Source organism: Gorilla gorilla, chromosome 3, assembly GCF_029281585.2.
Source record: "Gorilla gorilla gorilla isolate KB3781 chromosome 3, NHGRI_mGorGor1-v2.1_pri, whole genome shotgun sequence".
NCBI lineage: Eukaryota > Metazoa > Chordata > Mammalia > Primates > Hominidae > Gorilla > Gorilla gorilla.
In genome coordinates this window covers 29073327-29090409 of record NC_073227.2, presented here as the reverse complement: position 1 = coordinate 29090409, position 17083 = coordinate 29073327, and the positions used below count along the sequence as shown (strand labels likewise).

At 37.6% G+C, this 17083-nt stretch overlaps 1 protein-coding gene across 7 annotated transcripts in view; it reads left to right on the top strand.

Moving 5' to 3' along the window:
* KCNIP4 (potassium voltage-gated channel interacting protein 4) overlaps positions 1 to 17083 on the top strand; it is a 1217373-nt gene that overhangs the window by 1048215 nt on the left and 152075 nt on the right. The window contains exon 2 of one of the 7 annotated variants that reach the window (XM_063705093.1): positions 14990 to 15095. The exons of 5 other annotated variants lie outside the window; for them this stretch is intronic. In XM_063705093.1, coding sequence (XP_063561163.1) covers positions 14990 to 15095 — 106 coding nt within the window. The remainder of the gene's footprint in view (positions 1 to 14989; positions 15096 to 17083) is intronic. One more of the 7 variants, XM_063705092.1, reaches the window with a different exon arrangement.

The following is a 17083-nucleotide window of genomic DNA, read 5'->3' as shown; positions in this document are numbered from 1 at the left end:
CTTAGACATCACAGTATATCTTTCTCTTTTAAGGACACCAATCATATTGGATCAGGGCCCCACTCTAATGGCCTCATTTTAACTTAATTACCTCCTTAAAAACATTATCTCCAAATATAATCTGAAGTACTGGGAGTTGGAACTTCACTATGAATGTGGGTGGCGGGGGGAGGGAGGGGCAGGTACAATTTAGGCTATAACATTAGCCAACCTATTGGGTAAAATTGAAAGAGAATAGGAAGTAGTTTTGTGAGGACACAGTTTTAAGTGCACTGTGAGAGAAGGCCTCGCTGAGTTGGTGGCAAGGGAATAAAGACCTGAAGGAGGTAACGGAGAGATATTGAAGATTTTTGAGAGGAGACATTTCAGGCACAGTGACCAGCAAGTGGCAAGGAAAGAAATTAGGAGAGGAAAATAGAAGAGGAGACAGATGAGATTTAGGGGTGGTGGGTTGGAGGGGGTGGGTTGTCCACAGGTTGCTAATTAGGGAATTTGGCTGTTAGTCTCAGTGATATGGAAAGTCATCAGTTATTCAATAAATGTGATTAATTAATTAATTGAAACAAAAACTGGACAATATTTACTTTTAGTTTAGTTCTTTGTGAATGCTCAGCCTCAATTGATATTTACCTAATACTAACAGTACAGAATCTAGAACATGCCAATTTCACACAAGTAGAAATCCACTCCATGGTAGTGTGTGGTGGACTAATTTGCCTGGGATGAGTGAGCTTGGCAGTAATTAAAAAAAATAAATACCAGTACTAACGAGAAGGCACCACAAGTAGAGCCCCTTGTCTTACATTTTGGGGATTCTGTATGTGCAGACATTGTTCTATATACAGTAGGGGATGAATATATGGACATGGCTTAATTTTATTTTCTCTGGTGTTTTTGAAAATCTGTTAACTGATGTGTATATCACTTTTCTAGAGCTGCTGTAACAAATTTCCACAAACTGGATGGCATAAAACAAGATAAATATATTCTCTCACAGTTTAGGAGGCCAGAAGTCTTCATTAAGGTCTCCGCAGGGTAGGCTCTTTCTGGAGGCTCTGAAGGAGAACCTATTCTTGTTCCTCTCCTGGCTCCTGGTCATTACGGGAAATCCTTGGCATTTCTTGGCTCTTAGCTGGCTTCCCTTCAGTCTTTGCCTCTGTCCTCACATGGCCTGCTTCCCTCTCTGTGTGTCTGTCTTCTCCTTCCAGAAGATACCAGTTATTGGCTATAGGGCCCAGCCTAAACCAATATAACTTTATATTAACTAATTGCATTTGCAAACATTCTATTTTCCAAATAAGGCCACATTCTGAAGTTCTAGATGAACATGAATTTTTGAAAGACACAATTCAAACCACTTACAATGTCCATGTGTAAACAACCAGAGGAGATTAAAAAGGTTAAATTCCTACAGGGGCCAGGCAGCTAATGTAAATGAGTTAAGTGAACCAAGATGAATAGCACTTGACTTGTCTCTTAGCATTGGGTGTGATAAGCAACAGAGGAAACTGGCAAACCGAGCATGCATGTCCTGTGTGAAAGGGGCAGCTCCTCACCAGACCCATCCAATTTCTGCCATACAGAAATGCAGACAAAAGGTTGCCAGACCGTCCGGTTCCTCCTCAGAAGCCAGAAATCCAACATTTTAAGTGGAATATGTGTATTTTTAGTTTTTGGCCCAGTTAATTTTTTAAAATAAAAAGTGTTTGAGCTAAAAAGCTCCAACTCTAGCCCACCAGGAATCAGCTTGCAATATCAAAAGTCTACAGTTCTTAAGAAAACCTATCTGGCATCGTATTTTCCCAAAGCAGAACAGTGGTTCTCAGGTTTGGCCTCCCATTAGAATTACCTGATGCAGTTGGTCTGGAATGATCAGGCATGGCTAATTTTTTAAAGCCACCTTGGCGATTCTAATGAGCAATCATGGCCAAGTAATGGATATTCACAAGATTGTAAAGACTTTGCTTCATTGACTATTCTATTTGATTTTCTTTCCAGGTGCCTGGCACAGGGTCTACCTTATATCCAATAAATACTTATTGGTTAAATTAATGAACAAAGACTTTTATTGAATATAAATACATTGTTAAAAGATGAAAATTAAATACAGTGACACAAAAGAACTCAGGAAAGGAAAGTACTGTCTCACATCAAAAATTATAATGGATTATATGTTATTTCTTCTGGAATTTGAAGCATTTTGCAGAAACAATTACTTCATTCATCTCCCAACTTCCTTGAGATTAGTGTCATCTATTATTAGCCCCATTTTTCAGATGAAAAAATTGGATCTCCTAGTGCAGCTTTCTCCTAAACCACATTATTATTTTTTAATACCACCAGGAATTTGATGGATGTCCTACTGCAAATAGAATTAGAGGTAGCATTTCTAGCAAAGGAATGAAAGACACCATGCTCTCAGGACTATATTCAAGACAAGATGGGTTAAGAAGCTTAACCAAAGAGGCAGAGAAGGAAATTAAAACCATACCACAAAGAGAAACAAATTTTCTGCAGCTAGAAACTACACAATTAGACACATCCAATAAGTGTTCCATTTTGTGGAGCCATTGTTAGTGCAGTACAGAAGTCAGAATGTCAGACCCAAGAGTTAGACAGATGAACAAGTGTTCACATTCCTGATACTGCCACTTACAAACTGCATGCATCTTTACCATCAATTTCCTCTGCTATAATTTGGCTTTCATAATGTTATCTGCCACAAGTGGGGCTCTTGTGAAGGTTAAATAATATGATGCTTGTAAAGTACTTAGCACATAGAAGGTTCTCTTTGTTCTTATTGTTGTTAGAGCATTGCATCTTAGGCATTATTTGTCTGCATCTTTTCTTAGAACAAGACCATGTTCAAGATGAAATTTAGAGGACTTTCTTGATCTATTGTTTAATTCATTTCTTGTTCTATTGTTAATCCTTCCCCATTAGATTATACATTTCACAAGAGCAAGGACTATGTTTTTGCCAGTGCCAAATAGGTGCTCAATTAATGTTGTTGAATAAAACATTATATGATGATATCATACCTCTGCTAAAAAATCCTCCTCCGTTTTCTCCTTATTTCACTCTGAGTAGAAGCCAAAGCTCTTAGAGTAGACTATGAGATTCTGCAGGATTTTATACTAAGAGAAAATAAAAAGAATGAACAAAAGGAAACAAGTGACTGTTTTTCCTGAAAATCCCTTCAAATATGTTATTAAAAGGCAGTGGTAAGGTGATGGGCCAGCCATAAAATGAACAGAGTAGCCTAGACAATACCTAAGAATATATACTAGTTACTGTGGGTGACATTGGAGGAGAAGATTCATTGTATAATGGACACTCCAACATGAAAATACACCTTGTAATCCCAAATCCTATTAAGAATCAATTTATTTGTGTTCTCTTGCCATCAGAAGAATCAACCTTACTCAACTGTCGCTTGCTTTCTGATATTAAAGGCATGCTTGGCTTATCCCAAAGAAAAGTTTCAAGTTACAATGCTTGATTGTTAAAAATGCTTCAACCCGGTGGCTCATGCCTGTAATCGCAGCACTTTGGGAGGCTGAGGTGTGTGGATCACTTGAGGTCAGGAGTTTAAGACCAGCCTGGCCAACATGGTGAAATCTCATCTCTACTAAAAATACAAAAATTAGTTGGGTGTGGTGGCAGGCACCTGTAATCCCAGCTACTCGGGTGGCTGAGGAAGGTGAATTGCTTGAACCTGGGAGGTGGAGGTTGCAGTGAGCCCAGATCACACCACTGTACTCCAGCATGGAGCTTGATCACGGCTCACTGATCAAAACCTCAATTAAAAAATATAAAAATAAATATGAGTTATTTGTGTTAGCTTGAGGAAAAGAAATAGTACATTAGGTTTAGGTTATATCCAAAAAGATACTGCTGTCATTTTTGATAAATTCCTTTTTGCTTTGGCTGCTTACCTCATATACAGGTGAGATCAAAGAGGCAAGGTGGCTGGATGAGGTGGCTCACATATGTAATCCCAGCACTTTGGGAAGCTGAGTGGGGAGGACTGTTTGAGCCCAGGAGTTCAAGAACAACCTGGGCAACATCGCAAGACCCCATTTCTAAAAAAAAGAAAAAAAAATACTGGGGCATGGTGGTGTGTGCCCGTAGTCTCAGCTACTTGGGAGGCTGAGGCGGGAGGATCACTTGAGCCCAGGAGTTCGAGGCTGCAGTGAGCCATGATCAAGCTGCTGCACTCCCGCCTGGGTGAAAGAGTGAGATTATGTCTCAAAACAAAACAAAAAAAAAACAGAGGCTCAGTGATGTTGTTACTTTTCCGAAGCCTTACAAACAAAAAGTGGCAGCGCTTAGATTCAAATGAGTTCTCCCTGAACCCTAAAGTTCCAAATCTTTCCATCATAAATGTGAGCTTTAATGTGCTCACAAAAACATTTTTAGTTTCCTATTTCACCTTCTCTATTAATTTAGCTATTTTTAAAACACCATTTTTTAAAATGAAATTGCATTATTTACATTGTTTACAGTGCAATGAAGTATTCACTTAGTCAATGACTGTACCTTAGTCTGTGGAACAGACCATACTGGTTGCTAATATTGCATGAACATATAATTTACCATTTAAACAAGAACATTTTTGAACATGAAAAGGGGGTGCAGACTATGGGGTGTTAGGACAACTCCCATAAACTGGCAGCATCCTGGACAAACGAAGGTCTTGTCACCCTATTTATAACGAACTCTAGATAATTTCCAAACCCCCACACAAAGGATAGCCCTGTTGAAGTAGTTTTGGCAATTTGTTCAGAGGAGCAAGGGAAAATTGAGGTTCAGTTGATCAATCTTAAAAGATCCCAAGGAAAATTGATGCCTTTTCCATGTTGTTTTCTGCTAGTATTCTCTGGCTAGTTCTGCCAGTACAGCAGAGAGGTGATAAAAACAAACACACTTAGAAGTGGCTTTAGAAAGCATTACAGCTTTTGACCATCCAGTTGTTTGCTAACATTTGCCTCAGATAACATGCAATAATTATTCTGCGCTCAACTGACCAAAACTCTCTCTGTTTTGTTAAGGACACAGTCAACACCAAGGTAAAGAAGATTAAATAGGACCCTGCCTTGATTGAGAGAGAGACTGAGTCAGGGTAGAGACAGAAACAGAGCAGAAAAAGATAAAGGAGAGACACAAACAGAGATGTAGAAGAACAATGAGACAGAGAGAGACATTGAGCCAGAGAAACTCAGGGACAGAGAAGAATAGGGGGACAGAGACAAAGATAAAAGCAAAGGCACAAAGACTAAGAAAGAGTGAGACACAGACAGAAAGACAGATAGAGAGATGGAAAGGCTGACAGAGAGGGTAGCATTAATTTTATGAGAAACAGGTGTATTTAGGTAGCCACTCTAAGTAGAGTCAAATTTACTCCATTTGCATTTGGAATCTGTAGATCGTTTTCAGCAAATTCAAGCACCTTCTAGTTGCCTTCTTTTAAACTGATAGACAAACTATTTTATAATCAAGCATAACAAAACAGGTCAATTAGGAAGGTCATTGTCTGCCTCCCAAGTTCAAAAAGTTAAAAAATGAAATGTAGGTATTTTCCTCATATTCAGTCAGCAACACTGTTGCTACTTCTCTTAAAAGTGAATGATTTGGGGCTGACTGCAAGATCCAATAACAACTGCATGGTTGGGCAGCAATTTTCTGCAAGAATTATTACCAGCATATGAACCCCAAGTTATCTGGGGCCTAGTATTTTCAGGAATGAATTTGAAAATACTAAATGAATTCTGAGTGTATGTGTTTGTTTGTCTAGTCATGCTAGTATTTATGAACTGTAAGTCCACTTTAAAAATAGGCATCGCAGTATTAGGTTGGGGCAAAAGTAATTGCAGTTTTTGCCATTACTTTCAATGGTAAAAATCACACTTACTTTTGCCCAAACCTAATAAATAAGTTCATATTTGCAACTAGTAAAAAAATGTACTCCCTATTCCCAGCATCCATGACACTACTGATGAATCAGCTTGTCACTGACTCAAAGAACACAGATGGGATCACAGTACTCCTGAAACTCCTGGTGATTTTTATTTTGTTTTGTTTTGTTTTTTGAGACGGAGTCTCGCTCTGTCTCCAGGCTAGAGTGCCATGGCATGATCTTGGCTCACTGCAACCTCTGCCTCCCGGGTTCAAGTGATTCTCCTGCCTCAGCCTGCTGAGTAGCTGGGACTACAGGCGCCTGCCACCACGCCTGGCTAATTTTTGTATTTTTAGTAGAGATGGAGTTTCACCATGTTGGCCAGGATGGTCTCGATCTACCAACCTCGTAATCAGCCCACCTCGGCCTCCCAAAGTGCTAGGATTACAGGCATGAGCCACTTTGCTCAGCCCAATTTTTGTCATAGTTACTGATTCATGGGAAGACACCAGATCTGTGGAAACATTATTTGCCATTTTCTTCCACCAGACTTCTACAGGCTTAAAATCTAGAAAGAAAAACATTGTCCATGTTTCAAAAGCACAAAATAGAAGCTGATCAGGACTGTGAATTAATAGAGTACGAGCCATTATTTCCAAGCTAACCCATGGGAAATAGAAGTTTTTGCTATCTGCTGTACTGCAAAAAGGAGGAAGATAAGAATAGTTCTCATTATGGTGAAATTACCACTTTCATTGCCACTGTCAGTACTTTTGAATTCATAATTCATGGCCCATCGCTCAGCAGTGACACATGACATTGACATGTGATGGCATTTCCTGTGTAACACAAAAAGCAGCCAGTGGAGAATGACCACTTTCATATACCACTACTGAGGTCTGCATGACCAGAAAAATGGAGCAATCAAGATGATGATGGGCTGACGTGTTTTCAGTAATGTCAGGCATTATAAGATAAAACCTTTCCAATTGGTAAAAATGAATACATTCTCATTTAGTTAGAGCACAGTTAGAATGGCCTATATATTTACACACTTCCTTTTTATTCTCTTTTTGTATTACTTCATTTTATCGTGTTTGAAGTACTAGTATACTAGTAGTTTGGTTTGACATCTAGATGCAGAGATATGGGAGTAAACTTAATTTTGAATGATCTCATTGAGCTCAGTGGTTTATGTAGCCAACTAATTTATTAATCTGCCCATTGTAGGTAGCAATAAACATTAACTTAATAAATTAATAAGTGATATGAATCACTCAACAAATATATATTAGTACCTAATATATGTAATACACTGTGTTATTGTTAATAATCGAAACAGGATAAGACACCTTTTCATCTTATGTAGATATTTTTGCCCAAATATATCTCTAATGAAACCTTCCCTGGCCACCGTATTTAAAATTATGTCTTTCCCCGTCCTATTTCTTACCCATATCTACCAACAGAAGTCTCTAGGCCCCATCCCTCCTTCATATCTGATATACTTTATAATTTGCTATTTATTTTTGTTGATTACTTTTTCTTTCCTAAATATCGTGTAAGGTCCACTAAAATAGAAGTTTTTTGGCTGGCTCATTCGGTGCATTATTGCCAGCATCTGAGACAGTTCCTAGCACATAGTTAGCATTCAACAAATGCTTTTAAATGAGTTAATTCATAAACAAACAGAATCCTCCCCTCAGGGAATTCGGGATCTGCAATGTCATAGGTATTATAATAGATGCAGATGGTTAGATTCTAGACAGCAGGGATTTTTTTTCTATGTAGCCACTGTATATTTACAGTTCTACAAAGAACATCATTTATAATGCTTATAATATGTACATTATAAAGAATGATTTTTGGACAAATATTTATGAGATGAAAAGTAATTTTTCATCTCTTTTTGTATTGCTTTGTTTTATGGTCTTTAAAGTGTTATGTTAGTATACTAGCAGTTTGGTTTGACTTCTAGATGCAGAGGTATGGGAGTTTACTGAATTTTGTTTTTTCTTTTTTTTTGAACTTCCAGTTTTTATTTTTTAAACATCATTTAACAAGAAAAACATTCAACCAAATTAAAAAGAATTAGGTTGGATTAATTTACAATAAAATAATCAACTTAAAATATCAGCCCTTCCATTTAGGGCCAAGCAGGCCAATAGTTCCTATTTAAAAAGCAGAATTGCACAATTATTTTTACCTGTATTTGATGGCACAAAAAAATAAAAGTCTTACGACTTCCACTGACACCCTCCCTGCCCTCCAGAGTAGAGTTCATACAGTTGCATCTTAGGTCAGTACTCAGGCTTTTAAAAATCATCTTACATTTTGAAATATAATACAACTACTCTGATAACAAGAATACTTGTGAAACAATTCTTATAGAAAACAAATACCTTAGATAATTATGTGGCACATTAGACTGCTCAAAGAAATAGCAAAGATGAAAAATAATGTACAAGAATTATAGTCCCTTGTTTATAGAAACCATCCAAATAAAATATTTTCCCTGCTTCTTATAATTTACTAGCAGAGATGAATTACAAGAAGCAGAATGCACTATTTTTTGGTTCTTGGTTGTAGCTGCCAGCTTAGGAGTTCATGACTATAAATATGAAGCAAATATGATTATCCTCACAAGTTCTGGAATGGAAAAAAACCCAGATATCTCTAAAATGTTTCTGTATCCTTGCTTTCAAGTCATGACAGAAAAATTCACAGCAATTTAAAGGGTGGTGAAAGACTAAATATGGGCCCACTAAAATAGAGATTAATTTTACCTGTTACACTCCTATAGTAAAAATTGTAATAAGTATGATATTGTATTAAGTAACATTCTGTAGTAAGCTGTGGGAGCAAATACAGCATTTAACAGGTTCATTTACAAACCAGGCATGGTAGCCTTTAGACAGAACATCTTATTTTCACTTTCTTGAACATGTAACCTTTAAAAAAACCAAAAGGAATATGTAATTTATGACAGCTGGCCAGGCACTTAATTTGGAGAAAGACAAGGATTTTGAGGTAAACTAGGATTATTTTGACTTAATTTTGAATGCTCTCATTAGGCTCAGTGGTTTATGTAGCCAATTAATTTAAGATATGAATCTGTCCATTGTAGGTGGCAATACATATTAACTTAATAAATTAATGAAAACAAAGAGTTTTTAGTCTCTGTGAGGGTAAATGTCCTACATACTAAGGCAGTTTGGAGATTCACCATCAACTTTCTTTTAGTGTGATTGGCTGGGGAATTCAGTCCCACCTCCTCATTCTGTCAGTATCGTCCTTAAGAGAGTGCCTTCACACACAGCTATCTATTTAGGGATCGCTTCACACACTGTGAGGAAGCATATATGTACATTCTAAATGCATCTGCTAATTACAAGTAGCAAATCTGCACATACTGAGACAATCATAAAAGATATATAGTCTGATTTCATGCTTTCAGTAGATAGTGACTGAACATTTTATATACTAAGCACTGTGCAACATACTGGGAATTCAGTAATGAATAAAAAATACAATTTCTTATTTAATTATATGGTGGGGTATACATTTACTATCTTATGTATTTTCTACTCATCCCTTCTACTTTTTGTCCCTCTATTCCTCTTCCCTGGCTTTCTTTTAAATTAATTAAATATTTTATATATTTCATTTTAATTCCTCTATTGGAGTTTTGACGATACCTTCTTATATTATTTTTTACTGCTTCCCTTGTATCTAGAGATTTCAGTATGTCTCCTTCATGTATTATAGACTATTTTGAGTTCATATGGTACCACTTCATGTAAAATGTAAGCATCATACATTAAAATTCCATTGACCCTCCCCCAACTTTCATGTTATTATTGTCAGAAATTTTACATCTACAAATGTAATAAACTCTACAATACTTTTTTGCTGTTTTAAACAAAGAAAGTAGGAAAGGAAAACAGGATAATATATTTATTCACATATTTTCAATTTCCTGTGCTCTCTATTTCTACCTGTAGAGTCAAGTTTCTGTATTATGCCATTTAACCTCAGCCTGAGGACATTCCTTTAGCATTTCTTGGAATGCAAGGCTTTTAGCTATGAATTATCCCAGGTTTATTTTATCTAAAAATATCTTTATTTCAACTTCATTCTCAAAAACATAGGTAAAATTCTGGGTTGATAGTCTCTGTATTCCCCTGAGAACTTTAAGGATTCTCTTCCATTGTTTTCTGGTGTTTCTGCTGTTCTTGATGAAAAATTATTCTTACATTATTTGACCCTTGTATGTACGGGTCCTTTTCTTCTCTTTTCATTTTAAAGCCTTTTTTCATTTTTGATTTTCAGCATTTTGCCTACAGCTATGTGTGATTCTTCTTTTATTTATTTATTTATTTATTTATTTATTTATTTATTATACTTTAAGTTTTCTTCTTTTGGTTCAACAGATTTCACTTGTGTTTTAAAACATATGTGGAATATTTTGGTCATTATTGCTTCAAAATTTTATCTCACCTCTCATTATGTTCTTTAATTATACCTATGTTGGACTTTTTGATATGATGCACAGATGAGTAAAGCTCTCTTTATTTTTAAATCTTTTTCTATTATTCAGATTTCTTCCTTTTCATCTCTATTCAAGCTCATAATCCTTTCTTCAGTAGTTCTCAGTCTGCTGTTAAGTCCATCTAATGAAGTTTTCCTTTTAGAATTTTCTTTCTATTTCTAGAATTTTCATTTAGTTCCCTTTTGTAGTTTAATTTCTCTTCTGAACTTTTTTCTTTACTTATTATGACTATCTTTAACGTCATTTCTTACAACTTCCAACATCTGTGCTACCTAATGTCTGTTTTTATTGACTTCTCTTTTTTCTTGATTATGGGTCACATTTGTTCTGCTTTCTCACATGTCTAGTAATTTTTTTATAGTACAAAAGATGTTATCAGGATACATTGTAAGGAGTTTGGGTCATGTTGCCTTCTTTTAAAATATATTGAATATTGTTTAGAAGCATTCCACAGTTCAGCAGCTCTTTTTGGTCTTTCTAGCTTTAGGTCTATTCTTTGTTAGGATCAGTCAACTTTGGCTATTACCTCAGTGATACACTATGGCCCTTACTCTAGGAAATTATCCTTACTCCCAAAGTGGTTTTTCTGAGTTCTCAGGGCAACGCCAGAGGTGCTCAGTGAAGTCTTCTTTGGAAGGGTGGCAGGGCTAGAACTCTAACACCTTGCAGCATTCCAGCTCTATGTAGCTTGTGTTATTTCATTCCATTCTCAGCCCTGCCTGCTAAGCATTGGAAAGCCTTACCCTGATCGTGCATATCCCAGCCCTTACTCAATAACCCACATTTAATTTCACACAAATTCCCCACCCACCAGCTACCTGCAGAATACACACGCATACATCAATTCTCTCTTCACGCTGGCCTACAAATTCCAGCCACTTCAGGAGCCTGGAACTCTAATCTCTGCCACTTCAGCTCAGTGACTATGAGCTCTACCTCCCTGAACTATGGAAGGAACATGTCACCAGGCAGGGGCGATCCAGGGCATTTGTGAAGCACACCTCTGGGATTTTTCTTCTCTCAAGCATCACAGTTCTATGTTGTTTATTGTTCAGTTCTTGGAAAGAGTTCCCTCATGTAGCTTGTCCAGTTATATGGTTCCTTACAGTGGTATAGCATATCCAGTAACATTTATTCTGTAAAGGCTAGAAGTAGACATCTTCCATCTTCCATTTCAGTAGGGAAGACATGTGTCAAATATGTAATTGTATCATGAATTGTTTTAATTATACTTGCTATGGAGAAACATAGAAAACTATGGGCATCTATAATAACTGTTCATAATCTAGTTGGTTTGCCCTATAAGGTTTTCCTCAAAAAGTTATTGAACTGAAATCTCAAGGATGAACAGGCATTAACCAGACGAAGAGAAAGTAAAGCAGAAGTTTCAATTCAGATAATAGCATGTGAAAAGGCCCTGAGACAGTAGGGAATAGGGTATACTCAAATAAGTGAAACAAAATGATTAATATTTGTTTGGACTGCATTATGTGGCTGTCACTGTGATAAGTGCTTTATATATTATTTCCTCTGATCCTAACTTTTTGAAGCAGATACTGTAACCTGTCCAATGTGTTCATTTTGCTTGCTGCCCAGATAGAGCTGATTTATCAAGACAGAGAGATTGCAATAAAGAGCTTAATTCATACAGAGCTAGCTGAGTGAGAGACCCGGAGTTTTATTATTCCTCAAATAAGACTCCTTGAAAATTCAGAGGCTAGGGTTTTTCAAGGATAGTTGATGGGCAATGGAAAGGGTGCTGCTGATTGGTTGGGGTGCAATCCTAGGGATATGGAAAATGGTCCTCATGCTGAGTTGGCTTCTGGGTAGGGTCACAGGACTGGTTGGCAGGTCTGGGCGAAGCCATTCATTGTCAGAAATGCAAAAACCTGAAAAGACATCTCAAAAAGCCAATCTTAGGTTCTACAGTAGTGATGTTATCTGCAGGAGTAATTGGGGAAGTTATGAATCTCATGACCTCGAGAATAACGGCTAATAGCTTATGGCTACACCTTAGCAGAATTCACGCTCCTCTCATCCTCCTAACCTGGTGATCTTTCATTAGCTTTACAAAGGCAGTTTAGTTTTGGGGAAGGGCTATTATCATTTAAACTATAAGCTAAATTTCTCCCAAAGTTAGCTTGGGAAGCAGGGGAGGGAGGAGGTCTTTCTTCTTTTAGGCAAGTTGGAGACACAAGAGGGAAAGATGGCCAGAGGAAGGTGTGTTTGAACTGAGTTTTAAAAGCCTCATGGGGCTGGGCGCAGTAGCTCACGCCTGTAATCCTGGCACTTTGGCAGGCCAAGGTGGGTGGATCACTTGAGGTCAGGAGTTTGAAACCAGCCTGGCCAAGATGACAAAGCCCTGTCTCTACTAAAAATACAAAAATTAGCCAGGCATGGTGGCATGCACCTGTAATCCCAGCTACTCATGAGGCTGAGGCAAGAGAATTGCTTGAACCTGGAGGTTGCAGTGAACTGAGATGGCGCCACTGCACTCCAGCCTGGGCAACAGAGTGAGACTGTCTCAAAAAAAAAAAAAAAAAAAAAAAAGGCTGCACTGTGATACAGAAGTTGAGAGTTGGTGAACAGCTGACAAAACTGAGGGAACAGCACATATCCTGGCACAGAGGTTTGAAATGGCGTAAAGGGGAGGAGCAGAGTGCCTGTGTAGGGAGCTAAAGTAAGACCCTCATGTCCTGGAGGAGTTTACAAAGGAGAAGGTAGTTAGATCGTTGCATCCTTCCAGAAATGGAAAACAGAAGCAAAATATAGGGTGTGTTTTATGTAAACCAGATTTATTTTGCAAGTTTAAAAGAAGGGGAACATCACACACGGGGGTCTGTCAGGGGGTGGGGGTCAAGGGGAGGGAAATATTAAGGACATTTATAACATTTTGTCACCTCACTCTACCCATACATGCGGAGCTTAAAACCTAGATGATGGGCTGATAGGTGCAGCAAACCACCACGGCACATGTATACCTATGTAACAAACCTGCACGTTCTTCACATGTATCCCAGAACTTAAAGTAAAATTTTTAAAAAGCTTACTTAGATACTAATCTAGGAAATGAATCAAGTCTTCTTTAGATATCCAAAGTGAATTTATTTACTCATTTGCCAGGCATTTATTGACCTTCTGTTACATGCCAGACCCTCACCCAGCAGTTGAACGAGACATTTCATACCACGTAAGTGTCAAGGCCAGAGGACAGCCTGCTTTGTGAGTTCTACCAAAGGCAAGAAGGGTAGTATGGCCGATAGTGGATGGCCCAGAAAGCAGAGAGAGTGGCTGCAAATGCTGCCAGAGACTCAGACAGGGCCAGATCATACTTGGCGTCCTCGACAGAAAAACAACATGAAGCTTTTAGAGGGCTTTTAATCAGAGGAATGATCTTATTTAATTTGTGTATTTACTACTTCATTTTGTCATCCCACTCTACACACACACATGAGTTTTAGCCAGTGGATACTGTTGGTGGGTGCAACATATGATTTAGGAAACTAAATCAGTAGGCTTGTGGTCAGGAATTTTTTTATAATTCCAAGATAAGGACTAGAAAAGGAACAAGTGACACATTTGCCAGATTCCTGTTATAAAGATGGTAGAACCTCGATTTAAATTGGTTTCTGCGCTGATGCTTTATATTTGACACCTTCCATGCTGACCTTGGGGAGGCTAGTTACCTATTAACATGACATCCAAGTGTCTGAGACCTCAGTGTGGGTAAATTGATGCTGACTTGGATAGTTGGCTCCTGACATCAAAAGTTGTTTCAGCAGTTTGCAAGCTCACCTGTCCAGCCACTTTTGATTTTTCTTGAGTCATCTCCAGGTATCTGCTGTCACACATACTGCTCCGTCTATTTCTGGGTTAATGTTTGACAAGCTTGTCTGGCTTCTTCCAGAATTAGTCTGTTTGAAAAAGTTCCATTCATTAGCGTCCACATGTAAAAAATGGGAAAGATTGTCACATCTCTGGGCATGTCAGTATATGCTAATGAAGCTGCATATTAAGGACATTTATTTTCTCATTTTCAGGAAGGCAAAGGTACTAACAGGTGATTGTGGTGTGAATGATTTATGTGAAGCATCTATCTCTGCTATAATCAAAGATGGGGAGCAATAGCAGAAAATTGTCATGTGGGCCCTTAGCGCTGGTTTGAATATTGAAATTTCAATCCAGTTAACTCTTCTAGTGATACTTGTTTTATCCCTGATCTAAGGGCCAAAAAAAAAACCACCAGATTTTTTTGGTGGCTTTTTTTAATCTTTTGCCATTCAATAGATATATTTTACGATTCTGCTTTCACTTGTTCGTCATTATCTTCAAAACAACATTTAGAAATAAAAACAAAACTAAATAAGAAGAAAACAAACTTTTTTTTTCCTTTCGGGGGTCCCAACCCACTGCCTGTGATTGCCTGAGTGGATGGCTGCGTCCCTGATCCTTCCTGCCTGGCTTCTCTGATAAACCCCGCAGCACGTCCCTTTTCTCTCTGCAGACAGCATTAACAGAACTGATCCTGTATCTTCTAGGTTTCCTGTACGCTCAGAACAGCACCAAGCGCAGCATTAAAGAGCGGCTCATGAAGCTCTTGCCCTGCTCAGCTGCCAAAACGTCGTCTCCTGCTATTCAAAGCAAGTTTGTTTTTTTGGTTTTTTTTTCCTCCGAAACTCTTGTTTTCGTTTCTTTAGGCCTGCATGCATTGCCGTTCTCTACAAAGAATCAATATATTCTACAAAAGCAATCTATTGATGTACTCATGTTTACCTAAATACCCAGGAGAACATTTGGGCAATTAGGAGTCATTTTCCATTTTGCAGACTGACAGCACAGTCTTAGTGACAGGAGCCTGTCCTGCAAAACACTGGGACATTTTTGTTTGATGTAAGGGATGGGGACTGGACTCAAGTAACTGCAGGAATTCCTGTTGCTTGCCTTGTTAGCAGAGCAGCTGGACACTTTAACATATGACCTTGTACATTGTTTGACTCTCATCCACTGGGTCTATAATTTAGACACTGCCCAAATTCAGAAATATCACTAGATTAGAAAAAAGATTACAAAGTGTCATTTAAATAAACATGACTTTTCTTCTTTGTTCATTCTTTCCCTGTATCAGTCAAGATTCTCTAGAAAAACAGAACCAATACATACTCAAGTGCATACACATAAACATATACATATCAGATACATACATACACATGCATATACACACATGTACATGTGCATGTATGCAAACATATGTAAAGAGACTTATTTGAAGGAATTGGCTCACACCATTATGGGGACTGGCATGTCTGAAATTCATAGAATATGCTGGCAGCTGGAAGTTCAGGAAGGATTTGATGTCACAGTCTTGAGGCAGGATTTCTTCTTCAGGAAGCCTCAACCGATTGGATGAGGCCCACCCACATTATTCAGGGTAATCTACGCTTAACTTAATGTCAACTGATTATAGATATTAAGCACATCGACAAAATACCTTCACAGCAACACTTAGACTAGGGTTTGATTAAATCACTATGTATTATAGCCTGCCGAACTTGACAAGTGAGGTTAACCATCACATTCTCCATCTTCTTTTTCTCTCCAATTTTGTGGCATTCTTAAAGAGTAGAAAATAGAGGAATATCTAAGGGAAATCCTCAATTTATTTTATAAAGATGTTATATAACTTAGAATATACATTGACAAATATTCTCTGTGTACAAACTTTCTTTTATACACAATTTTTTTCAAGCATCAAACAACTCTTAGAATCAGACAGAGAAGGTGGTGTTCTTTGCTAGTGAGAAAATGCAACATTAAAAATCTAGGTGGAATTCCCTAAGTATTGGGGCTATAACCCACAGCTCCACCTACTCGCTTTTTATACTGCTACACCATTTTGTAGGAACTCATGGATTCAATTAGTGATTTAAAAATATGAATGCACTAAAATGTCATGGGTCTCCACAACACAAATGAGAAAATATGGAAAGAACCACCATCAACATAATACATTCAGTGAAAAGTCCCAGAATAGAATAGCAATTTGTTTCAATGGCACTGACCAAAGGTGATATATCATCATAATAAGATTTAATTAATTCGCTTATTCATTCAACAAATATTTATTGTATGTCACTGCCTGCTTCCTGTGCTAGGAGATGGAGCAGTGACTAAAACAGATTAAAAACCAAACCAAAACAAAACAAAACAAAAAAAGCTCTTCTATTAGAGCTTACATTATATTCTGTGGGGAGAGGAGGCAGAACTAAATAACTTTCATTAGCACTAAGCCAATGCACATACAAAAATTAAAATTATAGTTTAGATACATTGCTCTGATTTTTTTTCTTTCATTGCACACACATGCACACCATCTCACAAAACATAACATCATCAGCAACCTGGAAGACCATAATCTAGAAAAATGCCAGAGCCCTAATCCTACATGATATTGAAGCTGCGGGCACTTTTATTGCCACTATTTGTCAAAGATTGTTGGTTATTAGAGTCATTGCTTTTCTCCTTTCAGGTTGGAATCAAAATTGCCAATTTATCAGATATTTGCTGAGAATATAGTCATTTGTACACTGTAGATAGGTAAAATGTAACTTTCAAATGGATCTCTGTATTCACGT